Below are 20,136 nucleotides of genomic sequence, written 5' to 3'. Positions count from 1 at the left end.
TTTAATACTGCCTCTATTTATTTTTTTAAGTTTTTTTTTTTTTTTTTTTTTTTTTTGAGATAGAGTCTCACTCTGTCACCTAGGCTGGAGTGCAGTGGCGCGATCTTGGCTCACTGCAACCTCCACTTCCTGGGTTCAAGAAATTCTTGGCTTCCTGAGTAGCTGGGATTATAGGCACGTGCCACCATACCTGGCTAATTTTTTTAGTATTTTTAGTAGAGATGGGGTTTCACCATGTTGGCCGGGCTGGTCTCGAACTCCTGACCTCAGGCAATCGGCCCACCTCAGCCTCCCAAAGTGCTGGGATTACAGGTGTGAGCCACGGCACTCAGCCTTTTATAAGCATATAGACTGTTGCTTCCTGCTTCTTTGCATGCCTAGTAATTCTTTACTAAATGCCAGACATTGTCAATTTTACCTCATTTGGTTTTGAGTATTCTGGAGACATTTGTGTGTACATTTAAATTTTGAGCTTTGTTCTGGAACACAGTTAAATTACTTAGAAGTGGTCTGACCCTTTTGAGGATTGCTTTTAATTATTGTAGGGCAGGACCAAAGCAGCCTTTAGTCTAGGACTAATATGGCTCCACTATTGAAACAATACCTTCTGAGTATTCTACCTGATGACTTGAGTATTACAAGAGTTTTCCACTCTGGCAATTATTCTTAGCACTGCTTGATCTTTAGAGATTGTTCTGCCCACTTCAATCTGCTATGATTTCCCTCCCATTTCAAGTACTTTTATCACATCTGTGTGCTAATCAGTACCTCAGCTGAAGGCCCAAGTGGGGCTTTCTCAAGTGGGAAGATCTCTGGAGCTTTTTCTCTGTGCAGCTCTCTCCTCTTTGGCACTCTGCTGGGCAAATCTACCCTCTGTGGCCTCCCTGAGCTTCTAACTTCATCTTCTCAACTCACGGAGACCACCAGCCTTCTCGTGCATCCCCTTTCTCTGACTTGAAGTCCAGAAACTCTTTCCAGGAGTAACTTGAAGTAACTATAGAGCCCATCTCACTTGTTTCCCACCTGAGGGATCCACGTTCTGCACTGTCTGTTGTTCAACGTCTGAAAACCATTGTCTCATATATTCTTTTCAAGTTTAAAATTGTTTAAAATGGGAGGCTAAATCCAATTCCTGTTACTCCATGTTGATTGAAAGCAGAAGTACCCAAAACATTACATTCTAATTTTTAATGGATTTCCTTGTCTGCCTGCAAATCCACATTACATTATAATCTTCAAAAGGGGAAAGACCTTGCTTATACTATTCTCTATTTTAATCATCAGCATTCAGCATAATACTTGGCACATAGTAAATGCTGAACAAATACCTTCTGAATTAACGTTATAAAGTATTTGGGCCAGAGGGCTTTACAGTTTGCAGAGACCTGTAGACCAAAAACTAGAAGGTGAATATGAAACTAGTCACATTATTCTTCTTTATTAATTCTCCTCCTTTTTTCTTTTGCAACCCTCTTTACCTATGCTTCCATTTTTATTTTTAACTTTTTATTTTGAAATAATTATAGATTCATAGGAGGTTTCAAATATATATATGCAAGGAACCCTTATTTTCAGCATTCCTGAATGGTAACATCTTGCCTAACTTGGGTATGCCATCAAAACCAAGAAACTGACATTGGTACAATCCAGAGAGCTTATTCAGACTTCACCATTTATACATGCACTCATCTGTATGTGTATAGTTCCATGCAATTTTATGAGATGTTTAGCCTTGCATGACCATGACAATCAGATCCTCAACTGAATCATTGCATAAGATGCACTTGTGTTACCCCTTTATACATATATTTCCTCCTACCCATCCCTAACCCCTGGCAACCACAAATCTGTTCCACATGTCTATAATTATGCTATTTCATAAATGCTACATAAGTGAAATCATGCAGTTTGTCCTTCTGAGATTGGCTTTTTTTCACTCAGGATAATTTTTTTGAGGTTTATGCAAATTTTCGCATGTATTGATCTTTCCTTCCTTTTCATTGCTGAGTAGTCTTCCATGATATGAATCTACGCAGTGTGTTTAACCATTCATCCACTAAAGGACAAATGTGTAATTTCCAGTTTGGGACTATTATGAATAAAGCTGCTTTGAACGTACGCGTACTATGGGAAATAAGTCTTCATTTCTCTGGTATAATTACCCAGGATGAAATTGCTGGGTCATATGGTAAGTCAGTTTTAAGTTTTGACAGGAACTGCCAAACAGTGTTCCAGAGTGGCTGAAACCTTTTGTTTTTCCACCACCAATTTATGAATGATCGAGTTTCTCCACATCCTCACTAGCATTTGGTGTTATCACTATTCTTCTTTTCTTTTTTTTTTTTTTTTTGCCATTGTGACAAGTATGTAGCGATATATCATTGTGGTACTAATTTGCATTTCTCTAATGGCTAATAAGTATTGACCATCCTTTTGTATGTTTATTTGCTCTCTACATAGCCTCTTGGTGAAATGTCTATGCATGCCTTTTGCTTATTTTCTAATTGGATAGGTTTTTTTAAATGTTGAGCTTTTTTTGAGATTTTTATATAGTCTAGATACAAGGCCTTTGCCATATATGTGCTAAGCAAATATTTTTCCCCGTGTGTAATTTGTCTTTTCATCCATTTAACAGGGTCTTTGGCCAAATTAAGGTTTTAATTTTGATGAGGTTCAATTATCAATTTTCCCTCTTACAGATTATATAATTGATGTTAAGCCTAAGAACTCTTCTCCTAATCTTATGTCCCCCAAATTTTCTGTGTGTTTTTTTCTTAGAAATTTTATAAACTTATATTTTAACCCTTTTAATTTTCAGCTCCTGTGTCCAGTTAGGCCTCATATCTCTTTAATATTATCTAGATTACTTAGAGTACTTTTTACTTTTTTGAATTTCATTTACTTCCCATTGCAATACAAGCACTACCAAAGCATCCTTTTATATGGGAATGGTATTTCATTTTTGAAAGATCAAAATTACCTCCTCTCTTGGGTGATTTTTCTTAATCTGCAGGCCTTAGTATCTTGGTCTGTTTGCAGCTTATTAAAAGACATGCTGACCCTGAAGGGTCAAATTGAAAAGCTGGAGGACCAGGGCCTTGACCTTGATCAAGGGACAAACACTGAGGTAAGCTAGAGACTTGGGAAAGACTGAGAGGTTGGGGATTTCTGTCACTTCTTTCCCTACTACCCTTCTATTGTTAATAGGCAATAACAAGAAGTAAGACTCATAAGCAGGAGTGCTCTCTGGTGGTCACGTCTGAGCACCCTTTTCCTGAGTAACACTGCTTTTATCTGATGACACAAAAAACCTAGACTTTTCTACTTTACCTAGAAATTCGGCCACCAAGAAACTCTATCTTGATGCCACCTTAAGATGAGTACCTTAAGGGAGAATTGGTTTTCTTAATCTTTGTATGTCAGCACCTAACGGTACAGAGAATACATCCAGGAAATAAATATTGGTCAAAAACTGCATCCTTAGAGTTCAAGGGATCTACCTGTGTTTGTCTTGGATGCCCCATGAAGAGTTCTTGTGTTGGTTTTCACAATCTCCAGAGTTTTCCTGATGTTGTGTCTCCTCACACTTCTTATAGACTCTTCTCAAATTAAGGTTTAATTTTCCACTTTCTTTCCTTTTTTTTTTGAGACAGAGTCTCACTCTGTTGCCCAGGCTGGAGTGCCGTGGCATGATCTTGGCTCATTGCAATCTCCGCCTCCCGGGTTCAAGCAATTCTCATGCCTCAGCCTCCTGAGTAGCTGGGATTACGGGTGTGTGCCACCATGTCTGGCTAATTTTTGTAATTTTAGTAGAGATGGGGTTTCATCATGTTGGCCAGGCGGATCTCGAACTCCTGGTCTCAAGGAATCTGCCCGCCTCAGCCTCCCAAAGTGCTGGGATTACAGGCATGAGCTACTGCACCCAGCCTAATGTTCCATTTTCTTATTAGTAATAGAATATTAGAGCTGAAAGGTAGAGATCAACTTGTGACACAAGTTAGATTTCGGAGTCCTGGCTGATAGTTTTTCTGGCTTGAAGAAAGGTCCCTGAAAAAGAAAAAAGTCTGTGTCTAACAACCTCTTTTAACTGAAATTGCCAGCTTCAATTTTAACTCAAGCCCAAGAGTTTAAATGTGAGTAGATTTTGGAAGCAGTAAAAGAGAAAATTCTCTTTTATTAAAGGAAGATGTCATTTATTTGGACCTCTTACATATTAAAAGTAACTTACAGATCAGTGCAAATCTATTGCCTGGGGGAAAAATTACTTTTAACTGATATAGTCCAACATTTTGAGTCACAATCTTATTTTGTGTGAGTTGAAAGAGTTTTTTCACTATCTTTGGGCTTTGGAAATTGCAAACTATAAAAAAGGGAAGAGGACAAGGCCAAGAAATATTCTGCTTTAGAGAATTTCCTCCAAAATCCAACTGTTAGTATTACAAAAATGTAGATTTCAGTAGCAGGTGCGGGGAGGGAGGAAGGAGTATCAAAAGACTGAGGAGAAAGATAGAGAAACACATACATAAATGAAAGTGAGATTTTTTTAAAGGGAGGAGTTTGGAATAATATGCAAGAGGAAGGCATCACACACATATACGGAAATTCTCTGTGCTGGGGATACACAGTTTTATGTACACATTAAAAGCAACAAAAAACCAAGCACAAGCTTAAAAACTAGAAACAAATCAAATATCTGCCAGTTGTCATTTGGATAAACTGCAGTACATGTACGTGATGGAATACTACTCAGCAATAAAAAGGAACAAACTTCTGATTGACCCAACAACATGAATGAATCGCATGCATTACAGTAAGTGAAAGAAGCCAGATTCAGAAGACTATTTACGTACTTTGTGCTTCTGTTTATGTAACTCTGAAAAAGGCAAAATTGTAGGAACAGAAAATAGATTAGCAGTTAGTTTCCCAGGTTTAGTGGAGGAAGGGGGACAGGGATTGACAAAGGGGTATAAGGAAATTTAGGGGCTGATGGAAATATTCTATATCTTCTTGTAGTGGTTATTACACAACAGAATGCATTTGTCAAAATCCATAGAACTGTATACTTTAAAAAGTGAGTTTTACTGTATGTAAGTTATATCTCAATAAATGTGTCTTCAAAAAAATGGCACGAGTTCTGTCTCAAGAAGCCTACAGTCTGATAGAAAAAGCTACATAAAAACAAATGTGGTAATATATCTAAAGGTGAAGCTTTAAATGTAATTGTTGGCTGAATGTGGTGACTCACACCTGTAACCCCAGCACTTTGGGAGGCCAAGGGAGGAGGATCACTTGAGGCCCGGAGTTTGAGACCAGCCACGGCAACATAGCGAGACCCCTATCTCTACAAAAAATTTAAAAAATTAGCCAGGCATGGTGGTGCATGCCTGTAGTCCCAGCTACTTAGGAGGCTGAGGTGGGAGGATCACCTTCTGGACTCAGGAGGTCAAGGCTGCAGTGAGCCATGATCAGTGAGCCACTGCACTCCGGCCTGGGCAGCCGAGTGAGACACTGCCTCAACAAACCAACCAACCAGCAAACAACAAAAACAACAAAATAAATAAATAGGTAAAATTGTTACAGAAGCAAAGTTAGTAGCAATGGCTGTAGGCTTATTCTGGTGAAGGGAAAAGTGAATATTGTTAGAAATAGATACAGGAATAGCAAATAAAATGTGGGAAAATTAAAGGAGAAATTAGTTAATAAAATTAAAATAATATCACATATATTGGCTCACTTATTCCTCATAAAGAAATGGAATAACTAAGAAAGGCATGAAAAGGGAAGGAGGGAAAATTGGGGCAATTATTTTTTAAAAAAGCAAAACAGAAACGAAAGTATTTGAAAGAACTTCAAGCTACAGAAAGGACTTTGAGGTGGCCTTTGGGTGTTATTTGGCCTAATATTAAGCCCCCAAGCTATTACACTTTCTAAAATTTCCATGTGAATTTCTGGGCTTTCATTCAGAGACTGACCTTGTCCCAGTTATCTTTGATAAGTGCTGTATGAAGATGTTTACTCTGTAAATAAACTAGGATACCAAATAAGAGGTGATTGTCACAGCACAGCTCCTCTCTAAATAATTAAACCACCCAATTCAGGGATTGATGATGAATAAACGTGTTAAAAAATAGCTATACTGTATATTCTCTAATTCACCTATAAGCTACTTGAGGGTAAATATTCTTGTTACTTGTATCTAACTAGCATGATGCCTAGCGCAATGGCCACTTACATAGGATGTGGTCATTATACATATATATAATGCATTTTATATATAGATAGATCTTTTTTTTTTTTGAGATAGTCTCATTCTGTTGCCCATGTTGGAAGACAGTGGCGCTATCTCGGCTCACTGCAACCTCCGCCTCCTGGGTTCAAGTGATTCTCATGCCTCAGTCTCCCCAGTAGCTGGGACTACAGGGGCACACCACCGCAGCTGGCTAATTTCTTTTTTTGTATTTTTTGTAGAGACGGGGTTTCACCATGTTGGCCAGGCTGGTCTTGATCTCCCGGCCTCAAGCGATTTCCCACCTCGGCCTCCCAAGTGCTGGGATGACAGGCATGAGCCACTGTGGCTGGTTGCATGCTTATTTTAACAATTAAAACATTATGAAATGATTTCATATAAAAATGAAAAATATCCTCCTCCCTTAAAGACAAACACAATGAACGTTTTAGTATATTTATATTCTTCCAAATTTTTATACATACATTTACACATTGTTGTTTTGATGGGATTGTATTATACATATTGTTTTGCAACTGCTATGGCACTTAGCATATTTTCTTCAACAATTTTCTATGCTAGTAGATGTCGTTTTACTTTTTTTTCACTCCTATATAATGCAGGGCTTGATATTTGAATTTATGAATTTTATTTTGTTGGATATTTGGTACTTTATAATCAATGTTTGCCGTTACAAACTATGCCTCAAAAATCCATGCCTTGATTGCTCTTGCAAGTACTTCTTTAAGCATCTATTTCTGAGGCTGGGCATGGTGGCTCATGCCTGTAATCCCAGCACTTTGGGGGGCCAAGACGGGTTGATTGCTTGAGCCCAGGAGTTCAAGACCAGCCTGGGCAACATGGTGAAACCCTGTCTCTACTTTTCAAAAGAAGACATACATGCGGCCAAGAAACATATGAAAAAAAGCTCAATATCACTGATTATTAGAGAAATGCAAATCAAAACCACAATGAGATATCATCTCCCACACTGGTCAGAATGACTATTATTAAAAAGTCAAAAAATAACAGCTGTTGGCCAGGTTGTGGAGAAAAGGGAACACTTATACACAGTGGGTGGGAGTGTAAATTAGTTCAACCATTGTAGAAAGCAGTATGGCGATTCCTCAAAGAGCTAAAAGCAGAACTACCAGTCGACCCAGCAATCCCATTATTGTGTATATACCCAGAGGAATATAAATCACTCTACCATAAAGACACAGGAACGTGAATGTTCACTGAAGCACTATTCACAATAGCAAAGACATAGAATCAACCTAAATGCCCATCAATGACAGTTGGGATAAAGAAAATGTGATACATATATACCATGGAATACTATGCATCCATAAAAAAGAACGAGATCATGTCTTTTGTGGGAACATGGATGGAGCCGGAGGTTGTCATCCTCAGCAAACTAACTCAGAAACAGAAAATCAATACCACATTTTCTCATTTATAAGTGGGAGCCAAATGATGAGAATTTATGAACACAAAGAAGGAAACAGACACTGGGGTCTACTTGAGGGTGGAGGGTGGGAGGAAAGAGAAGAGGAGAAAGGGTAACTGTTGGCTACTGGGCTTAATTCCTGGGTGATGAAATAATCTGTACAGCAAACCCCCATGACATAAGTTTACCTGTGTAACAAACCTTCACATGTACTCCTAAACCTAAAATAAAAGTTAAAAAAAAAGAGAAAGAAACCTCATCTCTACAAAAAATAAAAAACTAGCTGGGCATGGTGGCACATGCCTATAGTCCCAACTACTCAGGAGACTGAAGTGGGAAGATCACATGAGCCTGGGGAGATGGAGGCTGCAGTGAGCCATGATCACACCACTGCACTCCAGCCTGGATGTCAGAGTGAGACCTTGTCTCAAAAAAAAAAATTAATTTCTATAAGTGTCATCTTTGGAACTCATTTTTCTTGAATCCTAGTATACTCTTTTTCCTGCTATATCTCTGCTTTTCAGGGTGTCCTGAACGTCTCTTAGTGGATGATTAATTTAAAAACTTTAAAAGCATTCTTTACTTGTGACACATGCAATTGGCATTCACGTGTTAGAAGGTGATGATTTGCTTTCAGCCCATGTCTTGTGCTTACTGACAGAAACCAGCCAAAACCATCTGTTGTCTCTACCTGGCAACCTATAGGAGACATGGGAAGAGAAGAAGAGGAACCAGATCTTTTTGTGGACAGCTCTTTTGCAAAGCCATCCGGCCTGAATATTCAATCTGACATAATGACTTACATTCACAAATTCTAAAATGTTAAATATTTAAAAGAAATATTTTCTCAGAAACATAACTATGTTTCTTCAACTTGTGTCCTGGTAGAAGTTTTTTAAGGAGCAAGGAAGGAGTAATGAAGAGAGAAGCATGATTTATTATTAACTGCTATTGTGTAAATGCATACCTCTAAAATATTGAAAAGAATATGACGGTGCACCACATAGTAGTCTCTTTCTTTTTTATTTAATTTAATTTGTTATTATTATTATTATTATTATTATTATTATACTTTAAGTTCTGGGTTACATATGCAGAACATGCAGGTTTGTTACATAGGTATACATGTCCCATGGTGGTTTGCTGCATCCATCAACCCGTCATCTACATTAGGTATTTCTGCTAATACTATCCCTCCCCTTGCCCTGCACCCCTCAACAGGCCCTGGTGTATGATGTCCCCCTCCTTGTGTCCATGTGTTTTCATTGTTCAACTCCCACTTATGAGTGAGAATATGCAGTGTTTGCTTTTCTGTTCCTGTGTTAGTTTGTTGAGAATGATGGTTTCTAGTCTTATGGCCTTCCTCCTTCCCTTTGGCCTTCTGCTTGGGCCAACAGAACATTCACAATTCCAGTGTACTCCCAAGCTCTCACCCCTGTGCTACTTCTACTTCTCATCCTGCCTTCTAGTGCTTGCCCTTCGGGTCTACATATTACCCATTCTTCAAGGCTCAGCTCACAGGTCATCTCTTCATTGAGACCTCTCCTAATTTCCATTACCTCAAAAAATAACTCCATCTTTGAACTCCTCCCACAAGATCTTAGACATTGAGGTAAATGTGATTGGGCAAATGAGACAATGAAAGAATGAATGTATCAACCTGTCAGCTGCTCTGAGTCCAACTTATCCCAGCTATCTTGAGTAGATGTCCCTATCACCAAACCTCAGACACTCTCTGTTCCCACACCCTATTTGTTTTCTCTTTAGTGTGTATCTTAACATGTAATATAGAATGTATGTATGTGTTTAGCTGTTTATCACTTGCTCCCAGCCCCTGTAATAGATTGTATTCTTTGTCTATTTTGTTAACAGTGTATCCTAGAACCTGTTAGCAGTAATCACCCAATAAATATGCTTTGCATAGATGAACGAATTGAGTAGAGGAATTCAGTACAAGGACATCTTCCTACATTAATAATCTAGTGGTTAAAGATTGGCATGTGGGTTTCATTTAGTTTTCTACCATAGTGCTACCTTACACTGTGAATGTGTATGTCTGCTTCTATTCAAGATGCACCTGCCAATGATCTGTTCATGGGACCTATGTGTGATTTCTAATGTGGGCCCCCAAGGTGATCCAGAGGAAAAGCACTCAGCATTATCTATAGTAAGACTTGGAGACATTTAGAATTTTTTAAGGTACTTGATTACTCTTTTTTTTCAGGACCTTTGCAAGAATGTGGAACTGCTGAGTGCAAAGCTAAGGATGTATCAAATGGAGGCAGAGGACACTGACTCTCACAGTTTTGAGGAAATAGATACGGAAGAGATGGAGGCCCTGCTTCCTCAGGCCCCAGCATCCTTTTTAGTGCAGAAGTCTCCTCCCCGCAATACAGCGTGGTAAGTCAGAGCAAGGGGCCGTTCAGGGCTGGATGACTGCCCCAAAATGTATGGATTATGCTGGGATTGATTTTTTTCAAGTGTTGACTAAAATGTTTTGTTTTATTTTCTTTTGTAAATTATCTATGTTCTTTAAAAGTCATTGGAGTTCATTGGAGTCATGGGATTTTTCTTATTTAGATAAAGATCTATTGCATTCGATATATATAGATTGCTTTCTTACTGCTTTAGATAAATCTAAAGATTTACCTTTAGATAAATATATCTAAATATAGATAGATATATCTTCATGATCAAAGATATATGACCAAAGACCTCTTGTGGATGGCTGTTAATGTTAATTATATTTTTAGTTAGTCTGTTCCTTTTTGCCTGAAAACTCTTCCAAACAACATTAAGTCAACACTTTAATTTTAAATTTTCTTCCATGATGGCTGCAAATACAGAGAAGCTTCTCTATACATTTCTATAGATATATAGAGATTTGTCTATGTATAGAGAGATATAGATTTATTTCTATCTACATATCTATAGATGTATCTATAAAATCTATCTATATCTATCTAAAATCTTAAAAGATGGTATCTATACATGATGAGGCAACCACCTTCACTCTTATCAGTTATGTTCTTTTCATAAGAAATTTGAAAAGTTTTGTTTGCTGTGCAGGATGCCTTACCCTTGGACGGTATTGGAAACACACTACCAGCAAATTCTGGCTCTTTGGATCCTGTTCAGGAGATGCCACACCATCATTTACACCCTGAGAAGTAATTTCCTCTAAGAAAACATTTTTGATTCTTTATCTCCAACCACCAACCCAGGTAGAATCTCAGCTCTGTCTTCAATCAAGTCCTTTGCCCATTTTAAAGAATTGGGTTGTTCTTTTATTTTTTGCTGTTGAGTTGTAAAAGTTTATGTGCACACCTTGCACATAATCCTGTCGGACAGCCCATGGCATGTTATTGAAATTAAATTGTTTCACATCTGTCTTCTCCTAATACTCCAAGGGATACACAAAAGCATGAATCTTGTCTTCGTAATTTGGGGACTTGACGTATACAAGATGCTCATAATGCTCAAACAGATGTGTGCAGGCCACCTCATGTTGACCATCATAGGAGAGAGCATGTGCTGCCTCTTTGAATTTGCAGGATACGAGGTGCTTAGGTTAAACCATGTAGGAGATTGGGGGACCCAGTTTGACATGCATATTGCTCACCTGCAAGATAAATTTCCAGCTTGTCTAACAGTTTCACCTCCTATTGGAAATCTTCAGGCCTTTTGTAAGGAATCTAAGAGGTTTGATACTGAGGAGGAATTTAAGAAATGAGCATATCAGTGTCACATTCTGTTCCAGAGTAAAAATCCAGATATTATAAAAACTTGAAAGTTTATCTGTGATATCTCCTGCCAATAGTTTAGTAAAATCTATGATGCTCTGGACATCTCTTTAATAGATAAAGAATAATTCTTCTATCAAGATAGGATGAATGATGTAAAGGAATTTGATGATAGATGATTTGTGCAAGTGGATGATGGCAGAAAGTTTGTGTTGGTCCCAGGATGTTCCATACCATTAACCATGGTAAAATCAGATGGAGGCTGGGTGTGGTAGCTCATGCCTATAATCCAAGCACTTCGGGAGCCTGAGGCAGGTGGATCACTTGAGCCCCAGGAGTTTGAGACCAGCCTGGGCAACAAGGTGAAAACTTGTGTCTACAAAAAAAAAATTCAGTGACACATGCCTGTAGTTTTACCTACTGGGGAGGCTGAGGTGGGACTATCACCTGAGCCCAGGGAAGTCGAGGTTGTGGTGAGCCTGGAGATCGTGTCACTGCACTCCAGCTTGGGCAACAGAGTGAGACCTGGTCTCAAAAAAAAAAAAAAATCAGATGGAGGTTATAACTATGATGCATCTGATCTGGCTGCTCTTAAGCAAAAACTGTTTGAGGAAAAAGAAGATATGGTTATCTCTGGGTGAACAGTGGACAATCTCTGCACTTCCAAAAAATATTTGCTGCTGCTCAAAAGATTGGTTGGTATGATCCTAAAGTAACTAGAGTCTCCCATGCTGGATTTGGTGTGTTGCTAGGGGAAGACAAGAAGTTTAATATATGTTCAGATGAAACAGTTCATCTCGTAGACCTGGAATAAGGACTAAAGTGATCCATGGACAAATTGAAGGAAAAAGAAAGAAGCAAGGTCTTAACTGCAGAGGAATTGAATGCTGCTTAGACATCTGTTGCTTATGGCTGTATCAAATAAACTGAACTTTCCCATAACCGGTTGAGTGACAACATCTTCTCGTTTGACAAAATGCTAGATGACAGAGGAAATACAGCTGCTTAATTTTTGTGTGGTTTCACTAGAACCAGGTCTATTGCACATCTGGCCAGTATCAATGATCAGATGCTCCAAAAAGCTGCTTGACAGACCAAGATTATTTTGCACCATGAGAAAGAATGGAAACTAGGCCATTGCATTTTATGGCTCCCTGAGATACTACAAAAGATTTTAGATGACTTACTTCTGGTTCTTGTGGTTCTATATATGAGCTGGCAGCTACTTTCACAGAGTTCTATGATAGCTGCTATTGTGTGGAGAAAGATCGACAAGACTGGAGAGACATTGAAGGTGAACAAGTGGTGTATGCTGCTGTGTGAAGCAGTAGATGCTGTCATGGCTGAGGGGTTCAATATCCCGGGAATAAAACCTGTCCAAAGGATGTAATCCTGCTTAGGTTTGAACACTGTATGTTTTTACCACACTGGTCACTAGCATTGTTTGCTTTTTTTTTTATAACCATTATATTAACACAAGAACGTTTGTCAACTGTGAAAAAAAAATAACTCTTACAACTCAACAACAAAAAGATAAACAACCCAGTTTGAAAAACAGGCAAATGACTCGGATACACATTTCTTCAAAGAAGACACACAAATGGTCAACAAGCACATGAAAAGATGTTCAGCATCATTGGTCATTAAAAAAACGTAAATCAAAACCACAATGAACCACAGTGGGATACCACTTAACATCCACTAAGATGACTACAGTAAAAAAGACAGACAATAACTAGCATTGGAGAGGATGTGGAGAAATTGGAACCCTCGTATATCACTGGTGGGATTGCGAAATGGTACAACCACTTTTGAAAACAACTTGGCAGTTTCTAAAACGGTTAAATATAGAATTACCACATGATTCCACAAGTCTACTTTTGGGTATATACTCAAAAGAATTGAAAATGTCCACACAAAAACCTGTACACAAATGTTCATGGCAGCATTATTCATAATAGCCAAAAAGTAGAAACAATCCAAATGTCCATTAACTGATGAATGGAAGAACAAAATGCAGTGTAGCCACACAATGAAGTATTATTCAGCTGCAAAAAAGAATGATGTACTGATACATACCACAACATGATCTTAGAAAACATTGTGCTCAGTGAAAGACAGCCAGACACAGAGGGATATCCAAATGATTCCATCTATATGAATGTTCAAAGTAGGAAAATCCATATAGATTCAAAGTAGATTCATGGTTGCCAGGCACAGAGTGTTGGGGAATAGGGAGATGGTGACTGCTCCAGGGAATGGGGTTTCTTTTTGGGGTGACAAAAATTTCCTGGAATTAGATAGTGGTGATGGTTGTACAGCCTTGTGACTAAACCAAAAGCCTCTGGATTGTACAATGTATAGAGTGAATTTTATAGTATGTGACTAATAACTCCAAACCAACCAACCAGACAAATAAGTAAATAGGTGAATGCCTTTCACATATCGCTTTATTGTGTTATATCGGGGGATTATAATCAGGCTGAGTTGCTCATCTTTTTCTCACATGATTACATGCTAATTAAGATTGCCTGAAATTTTGCCCATCTCTTGTTAAAGAACTGGAGATATATTGGTTTAACTACAGCATATTTACACACTAACATCTTGAGGAAGTTTGCCTTATGGATTAATTCAATCATTATGAATCGATTTTTGCTGGTTTTAGCTTCACAAGGTGGCCTTTTATTGATAATGTCCCCTAGTCCTTCCGTTCCCTTTATGGTCATCCCCTATGTACTGACCATAAATAATGTGGAGATATTGGAAAAGATCAAAGGTTTTACACGTGGCAAGGTTTGAAAATTAAATAAATAGTATTCAAAAGTTAAAAGAATATTTTATTCTTTACCAAAGATGTCTAAAATGAATAAAATTATTAGTGACACATTTTTTTGGTTCTGTACAGGTGATATGAGAAACCTTATTTCAATTTAGTTAACTATGTTTTTTTTTCCAAAGAAAAATGTCTAGACCTTTTAAAATGAATATCATGCTTAGTAATAGAAAATTTAAATTTTTAAAACTTGTATTGACTTGTAAATAAAAATCAAATGATTCATTACTGTCAAGAAATAAATATGAATTTAACTGTACCAAGAGTATTTACCGTAGGACAGAAAAAACTAGATGAGTATACTCTAAATGTAGGGAAAAAATTAAACTAAAAACTAAGACAAAATAAAAAGAATGAATGAATAAATGGAAGAAAGGAAAAAAGATAAAAAATGTATCTGGTTATATTTGGGTGATGAGATTATAGTTTCTTCATTTCTCTGTTTTCCAAATTATCTTTGCTTTAGAAAATTTGTTTTACTTTCCAAAAACTTAATGTTAAAATGTGTTTCTTTGAAAATGTCATAGTTTAGTATTTCCAAAGATGACTGGTTTTTTAATTTAGGAGGAACAGTGTTTATTTACTAGATAGTTTTTGTAGTGAGTTGTTTTTCTTTTCCTAAGAAAGAACAAATCTGCCTTTGGTGCTCCTTGAAGGCAGGACACATCTGCTTCCTGTTATCAGCTCTCTAAGCCCCTTCCTAATAGAGTATCTTAAGAACATTGGCTCTTTAATAAATGTGTGAAGTGAAAGCAATTATGTGTGTAACTGCCAAGTGATAGCCAGTGGGGATAATGGCGAGAAACTTGGCTCTGGTTTATAAAACCACTGAGTTAGGTCACAAAATCGATCCATGGCTAGCTTTAACTACGCTCTAGATTTTCTCTTCTGATGTATTATAGATGGTAATTATCTCAGGTAATTGGATGATCTATGACATTTCTTCTTTGTGTTCTTCTGGATTTTCTGCCCTAATCATATAATACATTTATAACTAGAAAATAATAATGCAAGGACTTAGAATCATATCAATAAAATATGTCATAGGTGCAACCCAGAAGGATGGGTCCTCAAGGATTTAAAAAACTTCTATTATTTTACAAATAAAAGTCTGGTGCCAGGACAAAAACTAGGGGCAAAGAGCTCTGAATTCCCTTTATCACGTTATACTTTGTGTCCTGGGGAAAATCTAACTGCCTGTGCCTTTGTTTGCTCAAAAAGAGACATCATATACCTCATGAGTGAGGTAAAGATTGCAATAACCTGCTAGGATGTGAAAAGGACATTTCAAAGGAAAGAACCCCACACTATCCAGGGATTTTATTGTTTCATGGCTATAGGATCTTGAAATTCCAATGCCAGACGTAGCATGAACATAAATAAGTGCTCCTCCATTCCAAGCTGCTGCTTTTACAAATGTAAACTGAAGTCAAGAGAAAATTACTTAGTTGAAGTTTTAGAGCTACCTGGGTGGAGGTGCCAGGAGCCTATCAATGTGATTATTTTCAGAATTTGGTTAACACAGATGTTTTCTCTCTTTGTAGGAAACGTGCACTGAGGATTTCCATCATGTTTCATTGTCCTCACCGTCACTGGACTTTTATGTTACATACTATTTTTTGGTGCTACATTTCTCTTTGAAAGGGTGCTTCTGAGAATGCTTGGGTGCCGCACCACATGGGACCTACGGGAGATGAGAGAGCCTTTCTTGAATTTGGAAGTGGAAGCCTTGTTACCCTCCTAAAGATACAGAAGTTACTGTCACCCTACTGACTTTCTCACCAGTAAACATTGTGGCTGTTCCTGTATTGTGGTGGCTAACTTATTTTTCAAAAAATAACGTACAAGGTTTTTGTAAAGAACGTTGTAATTACACAGAAGTTGATTGATCATGGAAAAAAAATGAAAACAGCTTATCTTTACCTTTATGAATCACAATCCCTTCTTGAATCATTCCACACTTTGTTGAAAACATTTTCTTCAAACCACTAACCTTGCTTCTCCCCCAACATGGGGTACATTGAGACCACAAAGTATTATCTCCCGTGGTTATCTTCTCCATTTTGACTTCTGTTGTCTCAAAAAAGAAAGCATAAAATTCTTTCCCCTCCACTGTATCCAATTTTACTTCAATTGAATTGGAGCCCTATTTTGGAGATAGTTGGCATTTCTTGGCTTTTCTCCTTAACATTTATTTCTTCTTTTGATAATAGCACCCGAAGTTTGCTTTGAAAGAACTATCCCCAGCGGGCCTAATTATAGGCGGTCTTTCAGTCAATGTCCCTTGTCTTCTTATTAATAAGAGCTGGAAAACTGTTGCATCAGACATTCTCTATAACTGAGAATTTTAAGAAGATTCACAAAATCAAAAGGAAATGATTAGAACTTTGATTTTGTAAACCACTCCGTATCTTTTTCTGCTTAAATTAGCCAGACTGGTTCTGTTGCTTACAATCAAAGGAAGTCTAACTGATACAGTAGAGAATTTTGAATGTCAGACTAGAGTGTTTTATCCCTAACTTTGTAGCTAATGGGAAAATGCTAACATTTATTTTTAATATAAAAAGTTATAATTAAAATGTGCAAAAGTAATATTAAATAGAACCATAAAGAATAAATTAGAGTAGGAGGGCAGATGGAGTGCAAGAGTGGTTAAAAAGCCATTCAGTGGTACAGGTGAGCCAAAGAGGTGGAGATGGAAACGCAAAGACCATGAATGAAGCAGACATTATGAGGTTGGATCTTAACGGTATTTGGTTGTGTAATGGACATGGAGTTGGAAGGCTGGTGGCCAAGAGATATGCAATACGGTCCCAGTTCTCATATTTGACTGGATCTTGAAGGATGAATAATATTTTCATGGCAGAAATGACAAAAAGGCATTTCAGAGAAAAGAAAAACCATGAGTAAAATTTAGAAGCCAGAAATATAAGACAAAGTTAGGAAAGCTGGTACAGCATAGAGCTCACCATACCAGTTTGTACAGTCTTTAGAAACAAACACTATGCCTCATTCATGTTTCTGGTCTCTGGAATAGTGATTCCCAAATGCTGGCCCATTGATTAGATGCACTGGAATCTCTTGGGGAGCTTTATACATTAGAGACTTCCCCCATTCCCAGATATTTGGATTCAGTAGAGCTAATGCAGGATCCAGAAACTTTATTTATTTATTTGAGACAGAGTTTCACTCTTGTCACCCAGGCTGGAGTGCAGTGGTGCGATCTCAGCTCATTGCAACCTCCGCCTCCCAGGTTCAAGCGATTTTCCTGCCTCAGCCTCCCAAGTAGCTGGGATTACAGGCACGCACCACCATGCCCAGCTAATTTTGTATTTTTAGTAGAGACGGGGTTTCACCATGTTGGCCAGGCTGGTCTCAAACTCCTGACCTCAGGTGATCTGCCCTCCTCAGCCTCCCAAAGTGTTGGGATTACAGGCGTGAGCCACCATGCCCGGCCCGGGAACTTTATTTTTAAAAATAAAAATCCAAATTGGGTAACCATGCCTTGGTACACTGTAGGAAAATGCGGTGCACATAGTTTGTATGGACTTGATAAATACCCATTGAAGTAAATTAAACTATGTGGTTCTTATCTTTGCAGCCTCCCTATCACCTCACCTCAGTCCTATATTCAATATTTATCTGTTCAATAATTTCAATCACAGCCATTTTTCCAATGACCCCATCTTCCCACACCCTTGAAATAATTTTCAACTCCTTTACTATCTTATTTTTGTGTACTAGCAATCACTTGGCCATGCCAATTTCTTCTACAGATATTTTTCTTAGATCAGCCCTATTATTTGCATTTATTTAGTTAACATTTTTAATAGGTCTTACCATAGAGATGGATCACTGTTGGCCTAATCCAGCCTGTTGTTTCTACTTCCATGGATTGTCATTATGTACACAGCTGCTGAAAAGAATGGACTCCAATCATCACTTTTATCTTGATACTCTGTAGCCAGAAAACTGGGCATATTGGTTGCTAGAAATATGCAATTTGTTTGCAAGTGGTTCTCAAGCTGTGATATTTAACAGAATTCCAAAAAGAGGCATTTAATTATACATTTGTCTGAGCATCACCTCCAGAAGTTCTGATTCTTTAAATGTGGTATGAATCTCTGATATCCTCTATTTTAATAGATTCCCCTAACAATTCTTATGACTCAAAGTTTAAGAACACCATGCTCTATGGGCAAAAGGTACCTGGGATTACAAATTAGCTGAGATCCCATACAAGGTTAATCAAGGTTCTTTGGGAGCAGGGTGAAAGGGTGAGCGTAAAGGAATTTCCAGGACACACAGAAAGGCAAAGAGCCAAAAGCTCTGGGAGCAATGACTAACATATTCAAAAGGTCTTGTGATAGGGACTATGCTGACAGATCTTAAAAAGTCACAGTTATCTTGTTTACAGATACAAGGACTATTCAGACAAATTTATAGATAGAACTTGGTATATGTTTTTTATAATCATCAGGTAAGTTCCCATAACTAGAAACAGTACTGGTTGATTTACCTGTAAATCCCAAAAAGAAGTAGTGAGTTCAATAAAGCTTAAAATCTTGTGATAGTCACATAACACTAAAGACAAAGTAAGTTAGAGGACTAGATTGTTTTAAAGAATAAATTAATATTTTACTAACTTCCAAGACATATTCGGTTAGGATTTTGACTAAGATGGGATACTTTTCCCTGGGAGTTGAATATCTTTGAAGTGGGAGTGGTAATATTTTCACATCAATTTGTTTTCAATTCATCAGCATCTCAAGCTGGAAAGCTGGAAGTCACAGTACTCTATTGAGAGAGGGAAACATTTAGTAACATACGGAAATATTAAGAGGGTATGAATGTCTACGTGTGGTAACTCAGCTAACTGCTTTTGGTTGGTCAGGTCGGGTTTTATTTCAGATATTTTAATGCCATATTCAATTGAGCCAACTGCTGTACTCTAAACCATTTGCTAAAAATGTCTGAATCACTGCATAAATATGTTTTTGGTTTTGGACTAAGAGGAAAGAACATGAGTTTCACAAAATCTCCATTTGTCATGTTTTTAGGTGAAGACAGCTATGCTGTAGTGAAAGGAGCTTTGAACTTGGATTTAAAGTTGGGTTCAAGACATGATCCACTGTCAACTGTGTTTGGATGGGGTCAGCTAATCTCTCTCCCTGGAGGGGGATCCAAACAACCATTCCCCATCTGCTGAGAGTTCATAGCAAGACCCTACTTTGGACTTGGCCTTAGTCAAAGACAGTTGTCTAACCTAAGCTTCCTCTCCTTCCCTAAGGGTGGTCTGCATCCAATGCCTAACCCAGGGTACCTTTTTAGAGGGCCATCCTAGCCGCAGAGCTCCTGGTGGGGTCAGCTGAGGCCTCTAGTGCAATTGTATCACATTTCATCTCCATCTGCCCCATTCTGCTTCTACCATCCCCTCCACATTTGTCCACCCTGTGAGTGTCCCCCAGTAAACCTGTGTGCAAGTCTTTGTCTCAGAGTCCTTTTCCCAAAGAACATTACCTAAGACACTTGTGGAAATAAAGAACAGTCAAATGAGAACAAGCAGAGGCTATTTATTCAGAGCTTGCAATAACAAAGGAGTCCATCAGTTGCATTTTGGCAGAGACTCAAAGGCAGGCAGAGGAGTGGGAAAGCTTTAGAGTGGGAAAAAGGCAAGGTTGGATAAGCCCTGATTGGGACATCCCAGGTGATTGATTAGGGGGTGCATATTTGACTTTCTCTAGTTGATCCTATGTTGGAAGCAGGGATAAAAATTAGGGGAGCTGCCAGTTATTTCTCACGATTTTGTTTACTCATATATAAATTGAGAAAAATAATACCTGCCTCATGAGATTGCTGGATTAAAGAGCCTGATGTTTAA

At 38.0% G+C, this 20,136-nt stretch overlaps 1 protein-coding gene and 2 pseudogenes across 1 annotated transcript in view; all 3 read left to right on the top strand.

Annotated features, from left to right (window-relative positions):
* Nucleotides 1–20,136, top strand: part of SMCO2 (single-pass membrane protein with coiled-coil domains 2) — a 34,921-nt gene extending 14,785 nt beyond the window's left edge. The window contains 4 exon segments of the mRNA XM_003828908.6: nucleotides 3,040–3,127; nucleotides 9,901–10,076; nucleotides 15,800–15,833; nucleotides 15,835–20,136. Of these exon segments, the coding sequence (XP_003828956.2) occupies nucleotides 3,040–3,127; nucleotides 9,901–10,076; nucleotides 15,800–15,833; nucleotides 15,835–15,999 (463 nt within the window). The 3' untranslated portion in view covers nucleotides 16,000–20,136.
* Nucleotides 11,139–14,695, top strand: LOC129393518 (arginine--tRNA ligase, cytoplasmic-like; annotated as a pseudogene).
* Nucleotides 11,143–11,694, top strand: LOC100983732 (arginine--tRNA ligase, cytoplasmic-like; annotated as a pseudogene).

Source organism: Pan paniscus, chromosome 10 (assembly GCF_029289425.2).
Source record: "Pan paniscus chromosome 10, NHGRI_mPanPan1-v2.0_pri, whole genome shotgun sequence".
Classification (NCBI taxonomy): Eukaryota; Metazoa; Chordata; class Mammalia; order Primates; family Hominidae; genus Pan; species Pan paniscus.
Note: the sequence above shows the minus strand (reverse complement) of the source record. Positions and strands in the feature narration are given on the sequence as shown.